General features: G+C 47.1%; 1 protein-coding gene across 9 annotated transcripts in view; it reads right to left on the reverse strand.

Annotated features, from left to right (window-relative positions):
- Positions 1–22,871, reverse strand: part of LOC122389403 (basement membrane-specific heparan sulfate proteoglycan core protein-like) — an 83,512-nt gene extending 60,641 nt beyond the window's left edge. For 5 of the 9 annotated variants that reach the window (XM_043381400.1, XM_043381397.1, XM_043381398.1 and 2 more), the window contains exons 1-5: positions 22,780–22,871; positions 17,144–17,266; positions 16,707–16,835; positions 14,736–14,849; positions 11,681–11,788 (exon numbers count right to left, since the gene is read on the reverse strand). In XM_043381400.1, the coding sequence (XP_043237335.1) occupies positions 11,681–11,788; positions 14,736–14,849; positions 16,707–16,835; positions 17,144–17,266; positions 22,780–22,846 (541 nt within the window). In that variant the 5' untranslated portion in view covers positions 22,847–22,871. The remainder of the gene's footprint in view (positions 1–11,680; positions 11,789–14,735; positions 14,850–16,706; positions 16,836–17,143; positions 17,267–22,779) is intronic. The other 4 variants (XM_043381399.1, XM_043381395.1, XM_043381402.1 and 1 more) reach the window with 4 other exon arrangements.
- Positions 22,872–23,742: the final 871 nt, after the last annotated feature.

Below are 23,742 nucleotides of genomic sequence, written 5' to 3' on the forward strand. Positions count from 1 at the left end.
ATCAAAGGTCACCAAAGGTTTTTGGCCAATAACTCCGTACAGGAACAAGATACAGACGCGTGGATGGTCTCATTGTGTTCAGCTCGTCAAGACGCATCGAATGATATACATGATGACCTCGAGGTCACGTGACCTGAGGTCAACCTTTGACCTTGACCTTTCGAGGTCAACATATATATCATTCGATGCGGATTGACGAGAGGATCACGATGATGCCCTTAGTTTGTTCCTATCTTGACTAATTCGAAAGTTATTCGAGAAAAACTCTCTCCATATCTAGTGCCGCCATTTTGACTTTTTCGACCCCTGTGACGTCATCTTTGACCTGACCTGAAAATGACCTTAGTAAAAATTGTAGATCTTGGCCGTGCGTATCTGATGCCGCTTACCGCTTGTCGCTATCTTGCTTCGTTCTCGAGATCTCAGGGGGGGGGCCGAATCGGCCCCCCCCCGCCAGTTTCTTGTCCCGGCGGAGCCCGCCAGGAATAGGGTTAAATCGTACTTGGAAAAAATACAATGATTTAGGTGCATTTAGTGCGTGCTTTCACATTCCGACAGCATGACTTAACGATGCATCCTCTGGATAGTCGCTCGGATCAATCTCAACAGGCGTCGTAGACATACAAATAAAACAGAATCTCTCTATAAAGGGCATGGTTTGACTTCCTATATTTTTCAAGTACATTTCTGGTAAAATCATGCATGCCGTAGTAACAATGAGCCCAGCACCAGCTATAGGAAAATAAAGAAAAAAATGGGAGTTGGCAATTGTGAGGGCTACTCATTTTCACAAAAACACCAGTGGCTAGTTAAACATGCAGCGTTAGTTATAAAGAAGGTCAAAAGTTCAAGAATACGTTTTTTTCAAATGCCCACACACGTAGCTTCAGTTGTTATTCTAACATGCAAGAATGGCAACATTATATTACAAACATGCCGTTAGTTGAAATCACAATTATACTACGTGCAAAGAACAGTAAAAATAAAATGATTTAACTGACCTAACGGACCAAAGGATGAGACGGCATTTCAAGATTCAATGAAAAAATATGAAAACGAAAAACATACAATTCAACTACTTAACCCGCGCACCGACGGGGGGGGGGCGGATATCCGCCCCCCCCTGAGGTTTTTCGCGAATAGCGGGAAAACCGCGGCGCGTAGCGCCGCGAAATTTGGTATGACTATATCTTCATCAATTTTACACATGGTGTGCAAGTTTGAACCTCCTACCTTTTAAGGTCAGGTCACCAGGTCACTTTGAATGACCCAACCTCAAGTCACTTTTTTGCAACTTTGTCACCGTGCCAGAGCTACAGTAGATGTCGGAGGCCTTTGAAAGTCGCAGGATATTATTAGGTCATTAGTAGCTACAATTTGTATATCTCGGAATTTTGATATCGGTGACCTAAGGTCAGGTCAATTTCGCGACCTCCCCATTATAAGTCAATGGGGGAAAAATCAACTCCCTGTTTTTACCACTAAAACGGGTCGGAATGGCCCCATATACCATAAATGACTTCATATACGATCAACCTTCACTACATTGAGGTCCGTTTTGCTGTTGGGCAGCTGTGAGGTCATGTGACGTCATAAAAGGTCACCAGCGGTTTTTTGCCAATAACTCCGTACAGGAACAAGATACAGCCGCGCGGATGGTCTCATTGTGTTCAGCTCGTCAAGACGCGTCAAATGATATACATGATGACCTCGAGGTCACGTGACCTGAGGTCAACCTTTGACCTTGACCTTTCAAGGTCAACATATATATCATTCGATGCGGATTGACGAGAGGATCACGATGATGCCCTTAGTTTGTTCCTATCTTGACTAATTCGAAAGTTATTCGAGAAAAACTCTCCATATCTAGCGCCGCCATTTTGACTTTTTCGACCCCTGTGATGTCATCTTTGACCTGACCTGAAAATGACCTTAGTAAAAATTGTAGATCTTGACCGTGCGTATCCGATGCCGTTTACCGCTTGTCGCTATCTTGCTTCGTTCTCGAGATCTCAGGGGGGGCGGTCATCCGCCCCCCCCGTCGGTGCGAAGTTGGCGCAGACCCCCGTCGGTGCGCGGGTTAAGTTAAAAAAACACAGACTGCAAATTATTGAAACAGATCGAAACATTAAGCAGCTAGGCGCAAATCAACAAATTTCAAATTCAAATCAGCTAGGCGCAAATCAACAAATTTCAAATTCAAATCAGCTAGGCGCAAATCAACAAATTTCAAATTCAAATAACAGTCGAACTATATCGATTGACGACAATCAATACAGCACTTTAGCAAATGGCGTCTGTCTACACTTTTGCTTTATTTTGTCGAAAGGAAGGTTGAATACCGTGGCCTCATCGTGCTTTTATCCATTGCTGCCACTTGCCAGCTAGCATCCAGTCAACGAATACTGCCATCAGCAGGTAGCAATACCAGTAAAAAGTTGCCGCTGTTTCGTGATACGATCGATTCGTTTCTTTTTGTTCGCTCTCACAACCTAATATGTCGTAGCCTTTGCTGTTCTGTGTGTCCCCATTACCCCAATCATTTAAAGGGACCCTCCCACCTTCAAAAAAGTTAATGAATTGGCATGAAAGTGATGTCGCTCGGTTCAGAAAGAGCAAAAACGAATATCTACCAAATTTCATCGAAAAATATTCACCGGTTTTCAAGATATTAGACTTTTACTTTTGTTTACTTTTTGGGATCTCCGCTGTTCCTAGCGACTTTATTTGAAAGTGCGGCATTTGTTGCGCGCAAAGAAGCATATAGGGTAACTGTGGGGAAAACGCATCCCTGGGTTAAACGCCTCCCCTAAAAAAATCGTATTTCTTATCGACGGATAGGTGTTTTATCCTGTCTTACAGAACAGTCAGCTGCTTGTTTACGTAGGTCTCTATTTCCGGTTCTGAGTCTTGAGGAGCAGCGTGGGTAGGTGCTGATGTTGGTTTTGGATGTTGTTTTTGTTGTTTTTGCAGAAGATTCCTAATATTTTGATGCCCTCTTTATATCACAAACCTTGCTATTGTGCACATCACTCAAAACTGCGTTTTATTGTCATTCTGTTGAATATATTATGCTGCGGCGTTAGTGGCGCGTTTTTTGTCATTATTTGGTTGACCGGAAATGGAGTGGATGGGGCAAGACGCCTACTCGATGCATGGGGCAAGACGCCCCCAGTTTTCTGAAAGGGGGGCGTTTTGCACGGTGGTGAGAGTGCAGGGTAGCGCCCTGTAGGTCGGGGCCGAAAAGGCCTCTCCCTGTCCTTTTTTGCTGATATATCCTAAACGACTGCAGATATCGTCACCAAACTTTCAGGACTCCTCCGGGCATCCATTTTACACATTGCAACAAAATTTTATTCCAAAGGCTATGATAGGTTGACCACAAATGACGTCAGAATGACGTCAAGTTCTGCCATGTTCATCATTTTCTGTTGATAGATGGGGTGGGGGCGCTTTGCACATGGGTGTGGGCGTATTACCCAGGGTATGGGGTAAAACGCCCTTTTGCAAGGGTATGCGAAAACCTTTTTGGGGGGTTAAATACCACACGCAGGTGTCTTTTCTTGGTCTCAAAACGTAGTAAAAAGAATGAGCTACATGATGGTGCCCAAAGATTTAAGTAATCTGTGTTGGGTTGAGTGTCAGAAGGTTTCGCGCTTAAGGGGGGCGTTTTTGACCTATTCACCCTACCACCGCGTGCTACCAAACGTTTTAGTAAAAGATTTAAAAATCGTTAGATCTCCGCTGACGTCACAAATTCTAAGGGGGCATACCAATGCACTAGCCCCTTAGAATCCGAAAACTGCAAGTTTGAAATTCCATATCTCCGAATTAAAGCATTTGTCGATGTTGTGAGTGCCCAAACCGGTATTTGCAGGCCATGGCCACCAATTTGGCTATCTCAACTCAAAACTAATGTTAAGGTGGGAGTGTCCCTTTAACCGTATGAGTGGAAAACAACACGCAGCTGAAAATGTGTATTTATTATGGTTTAAACGGTCAACGTTAAATATTTTATATAAAGAGCAGATAGAGCGCAGGAAAAATAGAGCAAAGCATTACCTAAGTAGAGATATTGAGGAGTGATAAATAAATACGTCACATAAAGCAGACGGTTAGCAACTGCATCAATATCATCCGCGTTCTGCCTTTCATTAAAACCTGCTGTTCAGTGTTTTCTATCGGTTGAATGGGGTTGGGAACTCGATTTTTTAAGAATGCATGAAAATGATCAAACTATTTTCACAGAATTTATGGTGCATACCATTGCCTCATAAAATCAATATGCTGAGAGAAATGGGGGAAGAAAGATAGGAAACTTGTTTTGAAAAGTTCTTGAAAAAAGATGCTCTTGATGCTGTTACGTCACATGTCACCTTCTGCGGTTGACAAATAATGGCGCATCTGGCGCACCACAGATTACATGTTATATCAATGGGTGAAAGATGTTGTTTGTTTCACTCTGCCATTCGCGCTGTTTTTAACTTTAAATTATGCTAAAACATTTACGGATGAAATGTTCAGTGTCAAAAATTGATGTGTCTGCCGTGTACTATATTCCCACTTAACATTGAGCGCGTGATAAACATTTTATGTACCTCGAATTTTCAAATGATAAAGAGGATGAATCGGAGGATGCTGAAAAGCAAAAGCTCATTCCAATATTTGGACTACTTTACGATTAAAATGTTTACATTCCTGTCATCTTATTGATCATTTATTTGTTCTTTTTTATGAAAATAACTTAAAGGAAATAGTTCACTTTCACGAAATTATATTTTTTGCAATGGATTTATGATTTTTTATGTTCAAAATGATCAGCAAAGAAAATAAAACGTTTTTATAACAAAATATTATTTTCTATATTTTTGATATAGGAAGAACTTTTCAGTTTCTGTAAGGCACACGCGATCCAGTATGAAAAGAGCATGGGTCCCGAAAATTATTCAGAAGCTAGAGAAATTATCGCGGCCACCGGCATTTGGGCGATCTGCTCATGCTTTTGTTACTGGAGCGCCTCTGAAGAATTTTCTGAATAATTTTCTTTTGTTACTGGAGCGTTTCTGAAGAATTTTCGGGACCCATGCTCGTTTCATACTGGATGCAAATATATGCAAGGCACACAACCTCAACGCAAGGCACCTTTTTCGGGACGAGAAATAGAATATCTTTGCCTAGGGTGATCGTTGGGCTGTAAAAGCTCCTGATTTATGCTCGTCTCAGCCCAAGCTACGGAACTGCTATTCCAGTTAAAAACCCATGTTAAAATGTGAACTATTTCCTTTAAGGCGTTGAGAACCGAGGTAATTTCTATCTACCGTGCCTTAACTTACCAGCAACAGCAATCTATCTACGCCCTACGGTGGCAAGGGAGACTGTGAAAGAAGCGTAAGATGGATTCTAAACAATTCTTTTGTGATATACTGAAGGGCAAAGTGCAGAGAAGAGTGTACAAGTCCTGTTTTGTGCCAGGCTGTTGCAGTAGCACTTATGAAACTCCGAAAACGATCTTCGTTCATGTCCCGAACAACATTACCCTGAGGAGATGATCGTCTGCAATAGCAGGAAGAGCTGATGCAAGTACTTTGAAATCCACTATCAAGTCGGTGCTATTGTTGTAATGATCACTGTGAGGTGAGATATTTTGTGCAAGGGCCAGTGGCGGATCCAAGGGGGGGTCACATGGGTCATGGCCCCCCCCCCCCCTTGAGGCCCGGGGGCCCAAAGACCTGCCAGGGGCACCACCGGCCTATCAGGGGTATCACAGTCCTGACAAGGGCACCACAGGACCGCCAGGGGCACCACAGGCCTAGCAGGGACACCACGGGCCTGGTGCCCCTGGGCCCTGACAGGACTGTAACGCCCCTGACAAGCCTGAAGTGTCCCCGGCAGGCACGTGGTGCCCCTGACAGGCCTGAGGCGCCCGTGCACGGCCGTTGGTGCCCCTGGCAGGCCTGTGGTGTCCATGGCAGGCCTGTGGTGTCCTGGCAGGCCTCTGGTGCCCCTGGCAGGCCTCTGGTGCCCCTGACAGGCTTGCGGTGCCCTTGGAAGGACTGTGGTGTCCCTGGGCCCTGACAAGCCTGAGGTGCCCCTGACAGGCCCGTGGTGCCCTTGTTAGGCCTGTGGTGCCCCTGGCAGGCCTCTGGTGCCCTTGCTAGGCCGCTGGTGCCCCTGGCAGGCCTCTGGTGCCCCTGGCAGGCCTCTGGTGCCCCTGGCAGGCCTCTGGTGCCCTTGCTAGGCCGCTGGTACCCCTGCGCCCGGAGAGAACTGGTGCCCCTGAAAAGTCTGAAGTGCCCCTCGGCAGGCCCGTGGTGCCCCTGACAGGCCCAAGTTACCCCCGCAAGGTCGGTGGTGCTCCTGGCAGGCCTCTGGTGCCCCTGGCAGGCCTGTGTTGACTGGTGCCCCTGCTAGGCCGCTGGTGCCCCTCACAGGCCTGCGGTGCCCCTGGAAGGACTGTGGTGCCCCTGCCCCTAGGGGTGCTCATCGGGCCTAACAGGCCCGTTGTGCCCCTGACAGGCCTGTCGTGTATACTTGCTAGACCTGTGGGGCCCCTGCTTCCTGGCAGGCCTGTGGTGCCCCTGGCGGGCCTGTGGCGCCCCTACAAGGCCGTAGGTGCCCCTGACAGGTTTGTGGTGTCCCTGGAAGGACTTTGGTGCCCCTGACAAGCCTGAAGTGTAAGGACAGACCCTTTAGACGCCAGGGTCAAGTTCGTCGGACTGACAACGATTCGCTTACCCGATAACGTTCCTGTTAAGTACTCACTACTCAGCGTCCACAACATATATATGTTACTATACACATAGCACATTCATATATACTTGCTTACAATTGGTAAATGTGGTTGTGGCTAAGAGTTAAGATACTGACTAAAAATAAAAAATAAAAATAAAAAAACTGAAAATGGGGGCACCACCAAAATGAAGTGGACGAAATCCGTTGAGTTTTTAATTTTGGGTATAGGTAGGGGCACCACTTCGATTCATGACCCTCCCCTTGGAGTTTTCCTGGATCCGCCCCTGGCAAGGGCTGAGTGTAATGCCCAGGAGATGACCTCCATTCGCCCCCTGACCGGTCAGTGTTATAAAATTTGAGTGGATGGCGGTCCGTTTGGGGTTCAAATGTCAATTGTATTTTGTTTCTGTCAAACAATACATGTTATGCTGGCAGCGAATGTGTGTAACGTCGGTTTTCGAAACAGAAGTTAGAACTGTAACGGCAGAGTGCTTGCTGGTCTCATCGTAAGTATTGTAAGTGTTGTAAGGAAAAGCATTGTCAATATTGTAAGTATTGTGAGCATTGATGTATGGTAGATATCACCTCACATGATCTCGGCTCAGATAACCCTCCCCGGTGTCCCTGTTAGTAAATGACACCTGGATCAATACAGATAAGATAATTTGTCATAATTCTTAAAGAATTGGGTGGTTTTGACTCGTTTACTCGAGGTGCAGGTCGCATTTCAATACTTTTCCATAGGCTTGCAATGTAAAGGTCACGACTCTGACCTAACCTCAGGTCACAGATAAAAAATTCTGAGATATACAAACGACACATACTGCAGGTACTGTTTTGAAGACTTGATGAGAGGAAATAACTTCGTGAAAATCTCAAGCTCTGACGTGTTTGCAAACTTTTCTGAGGTGGGGTCAACAAACCCGCTCTGGTTACCTGACCTGACCTGACCCGGCATTTTTTTTTTTTTTTTTGCTGAGATGTGCGCAATGAGCATTTAGGAAAAGTCACCAAATATGAGCTGAATGTCTCGCGGCGTTTGGCAATTGTACAAGAAAATCCTGAAAGGCCTCCCCGTCCGAAATAGGGTTAAAGGTAGTGTGCCACCTTTGAAAGATTTCCCATTTTATTTTTCCTAGGATAAGAAGCTTCTGTTTTTACCTAATATCGCAAAAAAAAATCAAAAATGGGCCTGGAATAGTGCCTTTTTCGCCTAAAAGTTTTTCGGTTTTTAGATATGTATAACAACTGTAGTGGGCTCACCTTCAAACAGGCGTCGGGCAACAATCGCGAATGCGGCGCACTTGTGACAATAAGCAAAGGTCATTATAGTGTTACGACCACAGGGGAGCAATGCCGCTTCAACCCTATTGGCCGTAGTGTCTAACGGTGGCGGCCATATTGCGCAGACCAGAAACCGGCTGCCGCCTGTGTTGAGGAATAGGGAATTCGGGACCTCGATTTACGTTTGCGGCCGCCGTATCCGTTACGTTCAAGTTACGTAGATACGGAACCCGGCATCTTACGCAGAATTGAGTGGGGAACACAATCGTATCTTCAGAATTCCTCAAATTCACTCGCCTGACCTACATTTGCCCCGGCCGAGGGGGTTGATTGAACCCACCTCGCTAATGCACCGCTAATTAAACTAGAATTAAGCGGTAAAGTGGTCGTATGCGGCAAAGTATAATGCAGAGTGACTGGTAGGAACCCGCTGTAAGGGTCTCAGGTCAACCGGTGACCTCTGAGGTCAGGTCAAGTGACCTAAGGCACGGGTTCGGTTTTTGGTAAATAGCTTCGCCAAAAATGGCCGTAGAGCCGCGATTTTGGCATCATCGTGTTCAGCTAGCTCAGGCGCATCGAGTGATATACTTTTTGTTCGGGTCAGGTCAACTTAGGGTGTTGACCTCAGGTCAAGGTCAGGTCAGCACCCCCAGGTCAGGAAGTTGGTCGAAAGAGGTCATGTTGCATATCATTCGATTCGGCAGGTCTTCCTGAGTCCATTGGTGGCTTTCCCGACTCGCTAGCTCAATTTGATTGGAAGTTATTGAAGAAAAATTGTGACCCTTGTGACGTCACAGATGACGTCACGCAAGGGCAACAATGCAAATATGAAGCATAGAACCTTGCAAAAAGTGCATGAAATCATGATTCTATATGCTTGAGATAGTTTCAGATCATTCTCGGCGCCAAAATAGCAATTTTCATATTTCCCCATTGACTTATAAGTGTTTAACGTATTAGTTCCTTGTAGCTGAGGATTTTTTAGGATTTCATCTTGTTCTCCACTCAATTCTGCGTAAGATGCCGGGTTCCGTGTCCACATAGCTTGAGCGTAACGGATGCAGCGACCGCAAACGTAAATCGAGGTCCCGAATTCCCTATTCCCCAGCACAGGCGGCGGCCGCTTTCTGGTCTGCGCAACATGGCGGCACCGTTGGACACCATTTGGCGGCCGATGCGCATTCCACATTATAGAGTTCAGTGGTTACGACCATACGACGTACGGGAATGAGTTATCAGCTGTCTAATCGTAGACAACACAATGTCGAGCCTTAAACTGTAAGCCCGTATTGTATTGTTTCTTTTATTTGGCTGTCGAACATTATTTATGGTTTGAAATATGATTTTATGTAAAATAATTGATATGAAAAAGCCGTCTTATAAGTTATGACCCCATTTCACCACACGCAAGTGGCAGAAATGACAATGATCAGCTGACGCATTTTTCTTGGCCGAAGTCAGAGCGCGCGGCCCGACGCACCACGCGTATTTGGAAATTCCGACCTCGACGAGCATCAGAAGCCACCTAACAGGCGTGTTCGAAACCGCAGGAGATGATGATGAACGGGTTTATCGAAACTTGATTGGATGAGCATATCGGTAATAGCGATTTCAGTGTGTGCATTTATTGTTCATAGTGGTGTGAAATGTGGTTGGGGTACGACCGACAACCCGTCGGGGCGAATTTCGCACTGGGGTACTCAAAATTTGAAGAATTTAAGACGTTTCCATGAGTTTTGAAGGTATGGATAAGTTCTAAAAATCCGGTTCTCCTTATCTGGGCCATTAACTCCATACGGTCCAAGAAAGCTGGCACACTACCTTTAATGTGTATATGAAGAGTTGCAGATGCCAAACATACCCAGATCTAAGACTGCAGTTCCCAGCGCCGCTGCAACGTTTTTAAAACAAACATACATAGGACATACAAACATGTTTATTTGCATCTGTTTTGGATAATAGCAACTCATGGCGCCATCACCCGCGATAACTGTTAGGATTTGAGATATATTTTTATTTAGGCCATTAGTTTGGCTGTAATGTTTATTAATATTAGTTGGGCGGAGTTTGGTAGTTTTTTATTTAACTTGTGGTATGTTGTGCTGATTGCGGGTTGTTCAAACCTTTCAAATGTAAGGACCTTATTGAACTCAACCCTACCCCTACACTACACTACATACGACTGGACGCTTTCCAAGCCCACAAGCATCACGACGCCGAGATGGAATGTAGCCGGGAAATCACCCTCGCCATCTGCTCTAGAGCTAATCGTGTGGGGCGGCGTGTGGGGCGCCGCTTAGCCTATGGGGGTGCACTTCTAGTGGATGGGGGATGGGGGTGCACCTGCACCCCTTTCATATGGAAAGTTACTTCCCTGATTACAGCTCCCCGTATTGCACCTAATCAGGGAACGGCCAGCAAACGAAGGAACTATTTCTGGATGACAGGCGAATAACCGCTCACGCAAGGAGCGGAGCTCCGCCCCGTCCAAAGTGGCCAACAAAGCAGAGACAGAGGCAGCATCACATCTTCCATCAAAGAACTGGTTTCTGGCTTGGAAGATGAGCTCCATCTTTGCATCCGAGTCGGTGCTGTCAGGAATCAGCTGGTCTAATGGAGTGAGAGTAGTGAGACGACTAGCTATTGTATCAGAGCTGCCTGGTCTTCGTAGCATTTGCACCGATTCTTCTCGATCGGACTCTGAATTCTGTCCCTCCTGCGTATTACTTGAGGCATTGCTATGTAGCTAAGTCTTTGGCAGAGTTTCATTATCAATGCTTTGCAAACAGTGCCATAACAACACAGTTAATTTATCACCAAGCTTCTTTGCAAGTTCCAATACAGTTGAATCGCACGCGATTTGAGTGCAAAAATCAAGAAAAGTGCCAACTTGTTCCCGTAAAATATTTTGAATATTGACCTAAAAAAATGAGTAATTTCCAGATAAAATAACAGCGAAATCAGTTTTCGCTTGCCAATAAAACTCACAGATATTGAAGCTCCATTATTAAAGGAACATTTTAGTATATGCCATTCTTGATAAAACTTCTTAGCCACGCAATACCAGCGCAAAATAGACACTGAAAACACGACCAATCACTCCGATTTACCATAGGAAAATACATAGAAAATGTATGTCTCAACTGCGCCAAATATACAGACAGTTATATACCTACATGTGACGTCATGATTAGCCCGACCAATCAGAAGCAAGTTGTTTTCAGCCACAAATAATTAATTTCTGAACTAACTAGGCATTTTTTAAACAAAGTGATTTTAAATTAAATCATTCAAAATTCTGAGCTTTTTTATTTTACCAAAACATACAGAGCATGCAGATAGGTCCCAACCCTATTGCAAACGGTTAACGATAACTTATTGATTCTCTGGAAGAAACAAGTGGAACGGATCTACTTACAAGTGGCTTATAAACAAGTGGAAGACCAATCTACTTGTGGCATGCAGTGCTTCCGAGCCAAGCTTAACCAGAAAAATCTTTTGTCGTCCGTCAAGATTTAGATGAAAAAGTGCGAGTGCAGCATTATGTGCTTCGTATAAACCGATTAATCAACACTACATTATAATAGAGCGACCTATTGTGAGACTAGAAAGCTGTAAGCTCGTTTCATGCAGCAGACGCTGGGAGCTGAGGTGGCTATCGTACGGCAGTCGCGCTCGTCGGCAGCGCTGGCGCAGTCCTGGCGGCCGTCGCAGCGCGCCGCCGCCGCCACGCAGACCCCGGCGCCGCAGGGCCACTGGTCAGCACCGCACTCTGGCACGCACACCGACAGGCAGACGACACGGGCCGGTCGGAGAGAGCACGGGATAAGATAGTAAATTATATGTAACTAGATTTCAGAGATGAGTGAATGATACTAGAGAAAAAGCAGATAGGAGAGGAAAAGACAGAAAAGGAAAGCAAGAAGAGTGAAGTAATGAAAAAGGTGTAATAATTCAAGTAATGCACAGTGATAATGAAGAAGCCATGCTAGACGTAAAAACGCTGGTATCGAGATGCTTTTTTTTTAAATAATACGTCAGATTTATACCCCACATGACGAAATATCCATTTCGTTATCATAAGATTTAAGCATTACACTGGTATGTAATCTGTGCATTCAAATTCGTACAAACATACTGAGACACTTAAACCATTTTTGAACTTTGTGCATTATTCTATTGAGCTTTTATTCAGTTGGTAAAAGTGCTTTCGTTCATAGAAAAGGGATATGACAGACAACTGATCATAAACTAAGGTAGGACTTAGACCTGACTCTTCAAACGCACACCAAGCCATGCTGAAAACCCCGGATGCGTGCAACAGGTGCAAACGTCCAACGTAACGACTCGGCAAGCCGCCACAGTGACTGTTCAGAGACGTAACACACGGCCCACGGCCGGCAAGCTCACACAGATCGGTGAATTACCTATGTACATTTATCTAGATACGCGGGTCTCGTGGCAAACTTAGACTTGATACTTCTACGGACTTGGCGATTGAATATTATAAGCGATGAATTATCCCGATGACTATCTAAATGAACACTTTAAATGTTTTCGGAATCCACAATAATAACTGGGGCATTCCACGATAGATCGTACCAAGCCCGTCACCCTCATCTCTCAGATTTTAATGAAAATCGGTCCTAGGGGTAATCATAGGCCCCGAAGACGCCTGGCAAAATATCAGACTTCTCGGATCAAAACTTTTTGAGTTATATTGCATTACATTTTTTTAACTTCGGTATGTAACGGTGAGTTTGATGGCCTATAACTCAAGAACGGGTTAAGCAACCAACAAACAGTAAACAACACTAAGCTTGCGATAAATCAAAAATTAATATTACTATTTAAAAATTCCAAAGAAAAAATTTCATTGTTGAGCAAAAACCTTAATCTTTTTTCATTTGCCTCTAATGACTTTTGGGACCAAAATTTTTTACATTTTTATTTTTTAAAAATAAACTTCATGTCATTACAAATCGACATGCAAAAAATTAGAAAGGTGTTCTTTCTATAAGTTCCTCATTTTCCCGCAAACAAAATGGGTTTCGAAGGGGTTGATACGACCCCAGCACGCCGTTTCGCTTCTAATAGAGCTAGAGCCTCGCGGAAAAAACGAGCGTGTGTGCCGTTACAAGTCGCAACGATTGGTACCCGATTTTAAGGTCTTAGGTTAACCGGTAGCGTCTGAGGTCAGGTCACGTGACTGAAGTTCCGGGTTCGGTTTTTAGTAAATAACTTCGCAAAAAATGGCCGCAGAGCCGCGATTTTGGGATCATTGTGTTCGCCTAGCTCAGGTGCATCGAATGGTATACTTTTTGCTAGGGTGAGGTCAACTTAAGTAGTTGACCTCGGGTCCAAGGTCAGGTCAGAGCCCCTCAGGTCACGAAGCTGGGCAAAGGGTATCATATGGCATATCATTCGATTCGGAAGGTCTTCCCGAGTCCATTGATGGCTTTCCCGACTCTCTAGCTCCATTTGATCGGGAGTTATTGACGGAAAACTCGTACGACCCTAGTGACGTCATAAATGACGTCACGCAAGGTTAACAATGCAAAAGTAAAGCATTGGACTTTGCAAGGAGTGCATGAAATCACGATACCATGTACGTTGGATAGTTTTAGATCATTCTCGGCGCCAAAATAACAGTTTTCTATATTTCCCCATTGATTTATAACAGTGATGTCACGTGACCGACCTGACCTCATGTAACCTTGAAAAATTCCCAGATATACAAGTTGTGAGACCTCTGGAGGACACCATGTATGCGTCCTGTAACTTTCATCTCGGACAGCTATGGTCATTGGCGTCCAAAACAATGTCAGAACCAAACAGCCTTTTTCACCCTCGCGCTTATAGGAAAGAGGGTTGGATGAACCCTCTTTTCACTTTTTTCAGATGACTTAGACTTAAATTGAAATTGCAGTAACCCGTGATGTCACTAGGCAGCTTTACCACGCCATTTGTAAGCTTCCCTCCCGAAATCGCTATTCGAAACCGTTATCGTGACGTAAAATAAATACATTTATAGAAAGAACACCTTCCTAATTTTTTGCATTCTTCTTAACAATGAGCCAAATATTTTTTTAAAGAAATAAAAATTCAAAAAAATTTGGTCCCAAAGTCCAAAAAATACAAATGAAAGAAAACTCGATATGTCATATATCAAAAATAGCGTATTTTTCGAAATTTCAAAAATACATATTAATCTCTGTTTCATTGCCAGTTCAATGCTATATAACATTTGGCATTTGAATAATCCGTCTTAGAGTTACAGCCCGCCAAACTTAGCGCTGCAAAGCAAGATCCAAAAAATGTTATACACCATAACTAAAAAAATACTTATCTGATAAGCCTGACATTGTTACAGGTGGATTCAGAGCCCCTGATTACCCCTGAGACCATTTCTCGTCAAATTCCGAGAGATGAGGGTGTCAAATTGGAAAAAAGTGGTACGATCTATCGTGGAATGCCCCAACTTATAATTAGTAGCGGTAAGAGAAGGGCACAGGCCCTGTTACACCGCTGGTTTTAGTGCAGTGGTGTGCACATATATGATTATCCAACTTGTTTGTGTTTTTGCATCTGCTCGCTAAGAATCCTTGCTGCTGTACACGGACCACCTCTCTTTGACTACTGTGAATGCATGCCTACCACTCGACCCCAGCCTCAGAGAGCACTGCGGCCTACTGTCCGCTCCCCCTCCCCCGACTCACCGCAGTCTCTCTCGTCGGCGCCATCACTGCAGTCGTTGAAACCGTCACACTTTCGGCGCAGATCGACGCAGGACCCGTCCCCGCAGCGCAGCTCCAGCGGCGAGCAGGTATCGGCTGCGGCGGGGCGGTGGCCAGACAGGCACGGGCGAGGTCAGACACGGACAAACAGACGGACGAACAGATCGACAGACCAGACGGACGGTGGGTTGGGTGATTCAGCTGGCTAATACGATAATGCACGATGCATTACGCATGTGCAGCCCAGTCATAAAAACACTGCACGGTTGTACGAGGCGTGATCGGTCAGCTTGATGCCCTGATGTGGCAGGGCCCAACTATCGGCCTCGAACGTCGAAGGATCTAGCGGCCGGCCACGCCCAGTGTCGGAAACAACACCGAACTGTCAAATTGGATAGCGCTCGAAAACAACTACAACGATGTAGTACTTTCAGGGCAAATGCCTGCAATTGACTGACAGCCCTGCACGCCCAAAATGTGTATCAGCTAGTGGTCACCCCATCCCCTGGGTCGCTGCAACAATATTGCACAAAGGGCTGGATTCCGTGCCTAGTCTGACGGTTGGGACGCCGTACCGGTCGGGGGACGGCGACAGACCCTCATCACTTATATCTACTCCACAGTCTAGACACAGGGTTAGCGAGTATTCCATGACCGTGAGCGAGTCTGGGTACGGGACACTGTCACCACAAGGCTTCCGACGGCGGTCACCGGAGCTGGACGACAGGACTTTATCATAAAGGGTAGCACCTGTCACAGAGGGTAGAGTTACCAGGCGCGGCTTACCAAGCCACAGTGCTCTACCTTTGTGACCGGACCGTGCGGCTTTTTTCCCGCTACGCATGAAGGCATCACAAAAGTACTAAACAACGTCAAATGATACATGAACTTAATGCTCCAGCAGCTTTCCTACAGCAGTTTTGTCCGCTGTAGCTAACAGATAAATAAACACCTGTTGCCTCGACAGTCGACAATTCATTTATGTGGAAACAACAAAGTCGTACCTGTATTACATATTGTAAAGAATAACAACGCCCTTCACACAGGATAAGCGTAACAAAAACAGATAGTTAGTTATATATACAAATGGTAGCCACTACTAGGTAGCAAAGCAGGTGAGGTGCAAACGTTGATCACATAGTAGGCGAAATGCTACTGCCGTTCTGTGAAAAGCTGGAGCCACATATCAGGCGCACATAAAACCGAACGAACATTTAATGACACTCGACAGGTGGATGGCATCACTACTAAGCTTGTAAGGCTTGTGAGACAGCCGCGGCTAGTGCTCCTGGTCGAGGTGTGAGAGTGATACCAACAGCTATTCGCTGAGACATCGCGGTGATGTGGCCACTGGCAAAGCAGTACAGGTGATGCCGAAGCGACTGTTACAGCAACTGCTTCATGATAGGGAAGTGCGAGGTGGGTGAGGAGAGGAGAGCGAGTAATCTGTGGCTTCTAGCTCAGAGGTGCGGGGATAGCCGTGGCTATTGACCGAGTAGTGCGGGGATAGCCGTGGGTAGTGGCCGAGGGGTGCGGAGTATAGCCGTGACTAATGGCCGATGAGTGCAGGGGACAGCCGCTGGCTACTGCCAGGTGAATCTGAGTGCTGCAGCGGTGGCTATACGGGCCCGGAGTGCAGGGGACGCCCAACTGCCGGCCGGGCGGTGCAGGGGTAGCCCAACTGCCGGCCGGGCGGTGCAGGGGACGGCGCGGCTGCCAACGGGCGGTGCAGGGGACGCCCGACTGCCGGCCGGGCGGTGCAGGGGACGGCGCGGCTGCCGCCGGGCGGTGCGGTGCGGCGCTGGCCCGCGCCGGTGCGGTGCCGTTTGCCGCTGGCGGAGGCCTCTCTCAGCCGTTATGTACAGTAGCGGCGCGGTGCTGACTGGCGGGCGGTGATCGCAGACGCCGGTGCCACATCGAACTACGGGTGTCAGCCGGAGGCTGGTCACTCACTGCGCGAGCCGCACTGGCTCTCACTCTCGTCGGAAATGTCGCCGTCGGGACAGTCGCGCACGCCGTTGCACTTGAGCCTTATGTCGATGCACTGTCCGTCGTCACATTGCCACTGATCCGCTCTGCACGCTGGGGTAGAGCGGCAGGTGTTATACGGTGTTACCACCGACGTCACATCGGCTTCACATCACTATCTCATCGGCTTAGCCGTGCCGCAGTAATTTTCGCTCACTGCTACGTAGCAAGAAATGTAAAAACTTGCATTTCCGATTGAATTATCCGAATTAAATAACCAGATCTCCAATGGTATGTGAAATGTGAATACCTAGCTTGTTGAAAAAGACCAATGACTAGAGGTGTAAGTGATCCCAAAATCTCAGTGAGATCCCGAGTGGCCCTTCGGGTCTTGTCCGCGCGTTTGACCCCGGGACACTTACGGCAGCCCATCTCATCGTCCCCCTGTGGACAGTCTCTGCGACCGTCACACCGCTGCGACATCGGCACACACTGCAGCGAGCCGGCGCACGTGAACTCGCGCCGCGCCACGCACCTCGGGTTGGCTAGAACACAGGCGACTGAGGTCAGAACGGCAGAGGCGGCAGGACGTCTCATCGGCAGTGGTAGAGCCAGCACAGGACGGCGGCAGCCGACAGCCGCTGGGTAGTGCAAAGGTACGCAGATAATATGTAATGACCACAGCCCGCAGATAATCATGACTGAGTTCCATGGCGGGACATGAATTGTTGCCAGTTGTTGATAACTCATACGCATAATAAGTATGTAGGTCTAACTAAATGCGCTATGCACCAGGCCATGAGCGAGATGTGGCTAAAAAAAGTAGTCAATCAATTTTAAGTAACTCATGTCTGGATCGGATCTAGAAGTCGCTGGCACTGCTTTCTGTAATTCAATTCACCACTATCACTTCGAGAGGCCGAGCCGTTTTTTTTTTCCACCGATACGGATTCTCGAGCCGCGGGCCGAGGGACAGGAGCGGCGCTAACACAGGCGCCCGTCCGCAGGGAAATCGCCGACAGTCATCAACTCGCATTATCGGCGAGTGACGCGCCGCGTTAGCCCTGTTTGTAGCGACTGGCAGACTGAAGGGAAAAAACAGTCTGCTAGCGGAAGACACCCATCTCCACCGCTTCAGCTCGAGTTAAATCGAGGCAAGGGTCCGCCGGTTACCGTGGCGCCAGCTGAGCTCTGACTGAGCAGGAGTGATGAGATCAGGTCGGCGGGGCACGCCCCCTCTCAGCACGAGCCTCGGTGAGGGAGGCGCCGGCGGTCACCGGCTCAGCCGCCCGTCCGAGTGGGAAACGGTGTCGATGGGCTCGAAATACAGAGAGGGCGGGGAGAATGAAAGCTAGTTTCATATTACAGGACGTCGAGTTTCCAATCACACGTGAGAAACTTGACCTAAGTTCACCAAGTCACGAGATCATTTGACGTGAACGTCTGCAGAAACGGCTTCCTTGAAAAGAATCAAACGCATGAGATGTACTGTTTGAAAGAAATCAGCTCGACCCAGCTGCTCTATAGAATCCCCAGTGAAACCTATTCTCACTGCATTGTATATGTATATTCAGGATTTTTTACGAAAATAGAATGGGTATAAGGCATGCAACATCGCGTTGGTCATCAACCAGTCGGCGATATGCTTACGCTTAGGATAGAGACGCAGGAATGCAAGGCCACCGGACACTGCCGCGTGCTCATTCATTCCAGATCGCTCTAGTCACAGAATGGGAGTGGGACGTGGGTAGGTACTGCTGCGTGCAGCAGTTCTGCACCATTGGAGCGCTCAGGTCACCGGGTCAGTGTGCCGAGCACGGACACCGGACCGGCTCCGGTGGCATCGCGGCGCAGTGCGCACGTGCCACGCACTGAGCGTCCAATGTTTGGCCTGTTTCAGGAACGGAATAGCCACCGGCAATTCACCCTGCAGAATCTTCTCACGATGGCACTGGACCGATTGGAAAGACAGATATGGACAGGAAGACAGCTGGACTGGAAGGATACCTATAACCAAAAGAGGATGTGGATTGTAACCTATCTATTGTGGACTGGACAGAGATTGGACTCGAATGAGTTATAGCGGAGCATTCTCACGCCACGGATCCGCGCCGCGCTGTGAGCAGAGGCGCTGAGCGAGCGACATCTGAATAGGACGGCGGCGCCGGCCCGGTCCGGTTACAATGGAGCCAGCCGGACACCGGACACTGGCAGACGCCGCCCGAGGGCCAGTCGCTGAGTCACCGCCGACGGCGGGGGGCGGTCGACTCCGTCAGACAACCCACGAACAGAGTCCAGCAGAAAACCGACAGGCAGCTGCAGGTGACCCCATCAGAGACAACCAGTGGGCGGCGGTCGACCTGTCAGATAACCAGTGGGTTGTGGCAACTCCATCAGAGACAACCGACGAACGGTAAAGTCCATCAGAGACAGTCAGCGGGCAGGACCGACCCCATCACACAAACAACGGGCAGCAGAGCACATTGATGACCGGCAGAAAATCACCGGTAGCGGCTGACCTCATCAGAGACAACCAGTGGACAGCGACCGACCTGTCAGAGACACGAGTGTGGGCAGCGGCCGACACCATCATACAACTAACGAATGTCAAAGTCTACCAGAGACATCAGAGACATCAGACCGACTACATCAGAGACAACCAAATGGCAGCGGCTGACCTGTCAGAGACAACCAGTGAGTAGCGGCCAGCCCCCCATCAGAGACAACCAGTGCACACTGGGCCGATCGCCAGGTCTAGCACGACATGGGTAAACAAATCGAGCTTTGTGGATGTGCAATGAAACCTATACCAATTTGTTCAAAAATGATCATACTACATTTCTGTGGACTTTGTTTTCCAACACAATTGCTATTTCATGGCGACAACTCAGCTTAAACACGAAGTTCGGAATCGTTTGGACCGAACTCGTCCCCCGCACTCTTCGACAACGTATCTTTGATCCACGAAAACAATCACAATTTGAGGAGGAGTTCCACATTTATATACATCAAACGATAGCTTCGGGTCTGCAGAACACACATAACTACATGAAAATGGCGAACTCTTACTTGGTTATGATGTATTGGCACCGCAAAAACTTAAAGACGAAAATATAATTTCACATAATTGATGTACACACAAATAGACTTTTAAAAAAAGTACCGCAAAGTACCGCTTCGAAAATCTCGCTACATGTCAATGATTCATTGCACTACAAGATCCAACAGTCATTTTTTGCGACTTTTTGCGACTTTGGATGTAGCAGCCAAACATCAACCCGCGCCGGACCGGTGCTCGGCGTCAGACGCGCCGGGCCGGGAGGTGTTGATTGAACACTCCCCTTCTAACTCGGCTCTTGGGCCACATAGCGACACGTAGTAAGTGGCATTCGAAAGAGCGCCCGAAATTCCAGATGGAGTATTTAGTCATTTCTAGGTCAGGTCAAAGGTCACGTCACCAGAGGTCATCAAAGGTAAAATGTTGCATATATCAACATTTCTCGGAAACCGGCCCTTACCTCGGGGACCAATAGAGCTACATCGTCGCGGAAAAGTGCATTCAATTGCTCTTTTAGCGGTCTTTCTGAAATAGGCCCTCAGAATTGGCTTAACCCTCGCCCCTAGTGGTGTTTTTCCAGCCGGGAACGTATAGAAGGGGTCCGTTGGACCCCCCGCCGTTTCGCCCCTGATCGAGCTAGAGCTTCGCGGAAAAGACGAGCGTGTTGCCCGTGACAAGAGGAAGCTGATGGTACCCAAGTGTAAGGTCCTAGGTCATCGGTTGACCTTCCAGGTCAGGTCAATGACCCAAATGTCGGGAAAATCGGGACCTGTTAGAACGTCGTAAAGGGTGGCTGCTATGGGTTTTTTTTTTTTTTGGGTGCTGATCACGAATATAATGTTATTTACGATCATAGATGATGTCTTCATACATTTAGGCCAGGTCGGGTCAGGTCAGGTCAGGTCAACCAGTAAGGGTTTTGCCGGGTATTTGCAGTAGGTGGCAACCGCCTCTGACAGCTTTTTAACATGTTACGAAGGCACCAAAGCTACATAGTAAATGTTCAAGTGGTTGCTAGATTCGAATTCAGCTCCAAAAACTAGTCTAGAAACATGTAAAACTCGAAAAAGTGAACCAAGGTCATAAAAGGTCAATGACCTTACCTGACCTTCTGGTGACCTTGACACCCGCCCTAATGCATGGGAGCAACATAATATCCCATGTTTGAACGCTTTAAACCAAGAAAAGACTGCAAACCCGCGGCTAATGCGAGCCGACATACGCTGAATCGCGATTCCGGCCAAACATGGTCTCGAAAGAAGGTCACAGGTCAAAGATCATTAAGGTCAGGGTCATGAAATTTTCAGGTTAGCTGTAAAAGTAGTTATCGCGAGGTTACTGAAAGTTTCGTTGCGATCGGCCGCTTTTTACGCGAATTACTCGCGAAAAACCAAGGGTTCCGTTCGAAGATTCAGGCCCTGTCGCGCTAGAATGGCATATCGGCCCACTGTGCAGTGGCTAGCTGCCGATCCCATCAGTCAACGCAATAGGCAATGGCCGACCCCGTCAGACAACCAACGGATAGCAGAGTCCATCAGAGAATGGGTTCAGAGACTGGAGGCGCGCGGTAAAACAAGACCCCTTCTAGCACTCACGTGGGCAAACTGACTTCCAGTTTCGCGAACATCTTAATTGCTATTTAAAACATCAATTGAATGAAAAATACCTATGCTGGTTTAGCAATGCTTGCCAGAGTAGAATATCTTACGGCTATGATAACTGATCAGATGAAACATGCTATCTCCAAATGTAGGCATAAATAATAGTGGACAAACTATTCAATATTCAAAGGCATGCGGCACTTCTCGTAGTTGATTAGAAATCTTCGCCATTTAGCCGTGATTTCTCATCAAGAACACGGAAGAGAAATCACTTGATGGGGATTATGGTGCTAATAGTTGAGACCCTCAGTCATCCTTGGATAAATGGCCACTGATAACGTCGCCCACACTACTACCCACGCGGCGTCTTTTATTTAGTACGATCGGCGGGCAGCCGAGCTCGTCCCACGGGTGCCGCCCATGGAGTGTCGATAACCTTAACGGAAACACTGGATACAAACGCTGGAAACATTGGAAGCATAAGTTCTCGCGAGGGAGCAAGCTTGGGATTGATCTCGAGCGTGAGGTTCATCGAAGAAACAAATAAATGACCACAAGTTTGCCATTACATAGGCGCTAGGCATAGCGTACGTTGATAGTCAAAATTTATTATTCAAAATAAACGAAAGTAGAAACTATCTTGGATTTTTAGTTATTCTTAGAATCTAGGTACCTATAGGTATCATAAAAATGAAATGCTTGAACTGCATGTGGGATGTTCACTTTATTTAGCACACCTTAATCATCTATTGGTGGCAGAAGGCTCCATAATGGAACGGAGGGATACTTACACTCATAGCTAATTACATCAAACTAAACTTAAGCACTGGAAGCGTGTTCGATGCACAAAAACCTTATAAAGCTAATAAATAGGTATTTGATAACCGCTAGTAAACTCATCAGTTAGCTTGAAAGGAAGTGTGATAGCACGGCAAAAGTAACTGGATGATGAGAATTAGGATAAATGAGGTTTAATAATGGGGATAAATGGGGTAAAAAAATCATTTTTCACTTTTCATAAGTTGTCGCTGGAAAATGCTGGAAATATTTGAAGTTGAATGGAATAGTGACTATAAGCAATATAAGTACAATCAACAATTTCAATTACCCAATGTGCCGATAAATTGCATGCAACTCATATACGTTACATTGTATCATAACATTATGAATGAAGGGCAAGCGGCAAGTAGCGAAACAGAGAAATGGCGACCAGAATAAAGCACAATAACTGCATCAGTGACCTTGCAGCAATCTGAAGCCTCGTCGGAAGTCTCAATTATGACCTAGGTTTCTATGTAGCATATTACTCAGTGGAGGCCATTCCACTCATACCGTTCAGTTGAGGGGTTGGCCGTTCCACTCATACCGTCTGACGGAGGGCATTGGCCGGTCCACTCACGGTCGAGTGTGAGCTGGGCGTGCAGTCCGGCGGACAGGAGCAGCAGCAGCGGCACGGGCGTCCACATGGTCGCCACCAGATCCGACACGAGACACCGGGCCGACGGCGGCGACACGGCGGCGGCGGCGCGTCCTATCGCCAACGGCGCCCGGCACACACTGACCGAGTCGAGCTGACCGGCTCACACTGGACGGTCGGGCACGGGCGGGACCGCCGGCCGTCCGGCTGAGGTCCTTCTCACATACACAAATATCTTTCTACATGGCTCACCATACCGATTCACAAGACCGCTGCTAACGCATTCCTTTCATTGCAGAATAGTTGAAAGCAAATTCCAGCGCAACTCTGATCCGTGATATGCAACTCTGACATGGGTGGTCCATTAACATCTTGGCATTATCCATAAGAAATAATAATAGACGAGAGCAAGCCAGAAATGGACAGCACTTTCATGATCCGAAAAGGGTTGCCGTTATTTGTACGAAAAATGCCAATCCTATGTCAGCTCACTTTGAACTTATCTTATTTTCGATGGGCAGATTTAAATGGTGTATTTGATATGCATCAACTAGGTTCTAAGTAGTCGGCTCTTAGTTATCATGATTGTCTGGTGTTAAAAATCGACCAGAATAACGTTGTCTATCCGAAAGGTAAGTCAATGCTGAATGCTGCTAGTATCTTATACGATCTGTTACCAGTAAAAGAGATGGATTAAGCTATCGCCAGGCTAGTCCTACCGTCATATGGCTTCTTTTAGCTTTGCTCGCCCGCAGTGGCAAATAGTCCAACATTCCTCCATCGTAATCGTATAGGCAGGGGTAAGGGAAATCCTCCGCCACTGAGTATCCCGTCATTGGGTATCATGTGAGGACATGCGACCTTTCGCCGTCTCTCTCTCTCTCTCTCTCTCTCTCTCTCTCTCTCTCTCTCTCTCTCTCTCTCTCTCTCTCTCTCTCTCTCTCT

Source organism: Amphibalanus amphitrite, unplaced genomic scaffold (genome assembly GCF_019059575.1).
Source record: "Amphibalanus amphitrite isolate SeventyFive unplaced genomic scaffold, NRLGWU_Aamphi_draft 000357F_arrow, whole genome shotgun sequence".
In the NCBI taxonomy this organism is placed as follows: domain Eukaryota; kingdom Metazoa; phylum Arthropoda; class Thecostraca; order Balanomorpha; family Balanidae; genus Amphibalanus; species Amphibalanus amphitrite.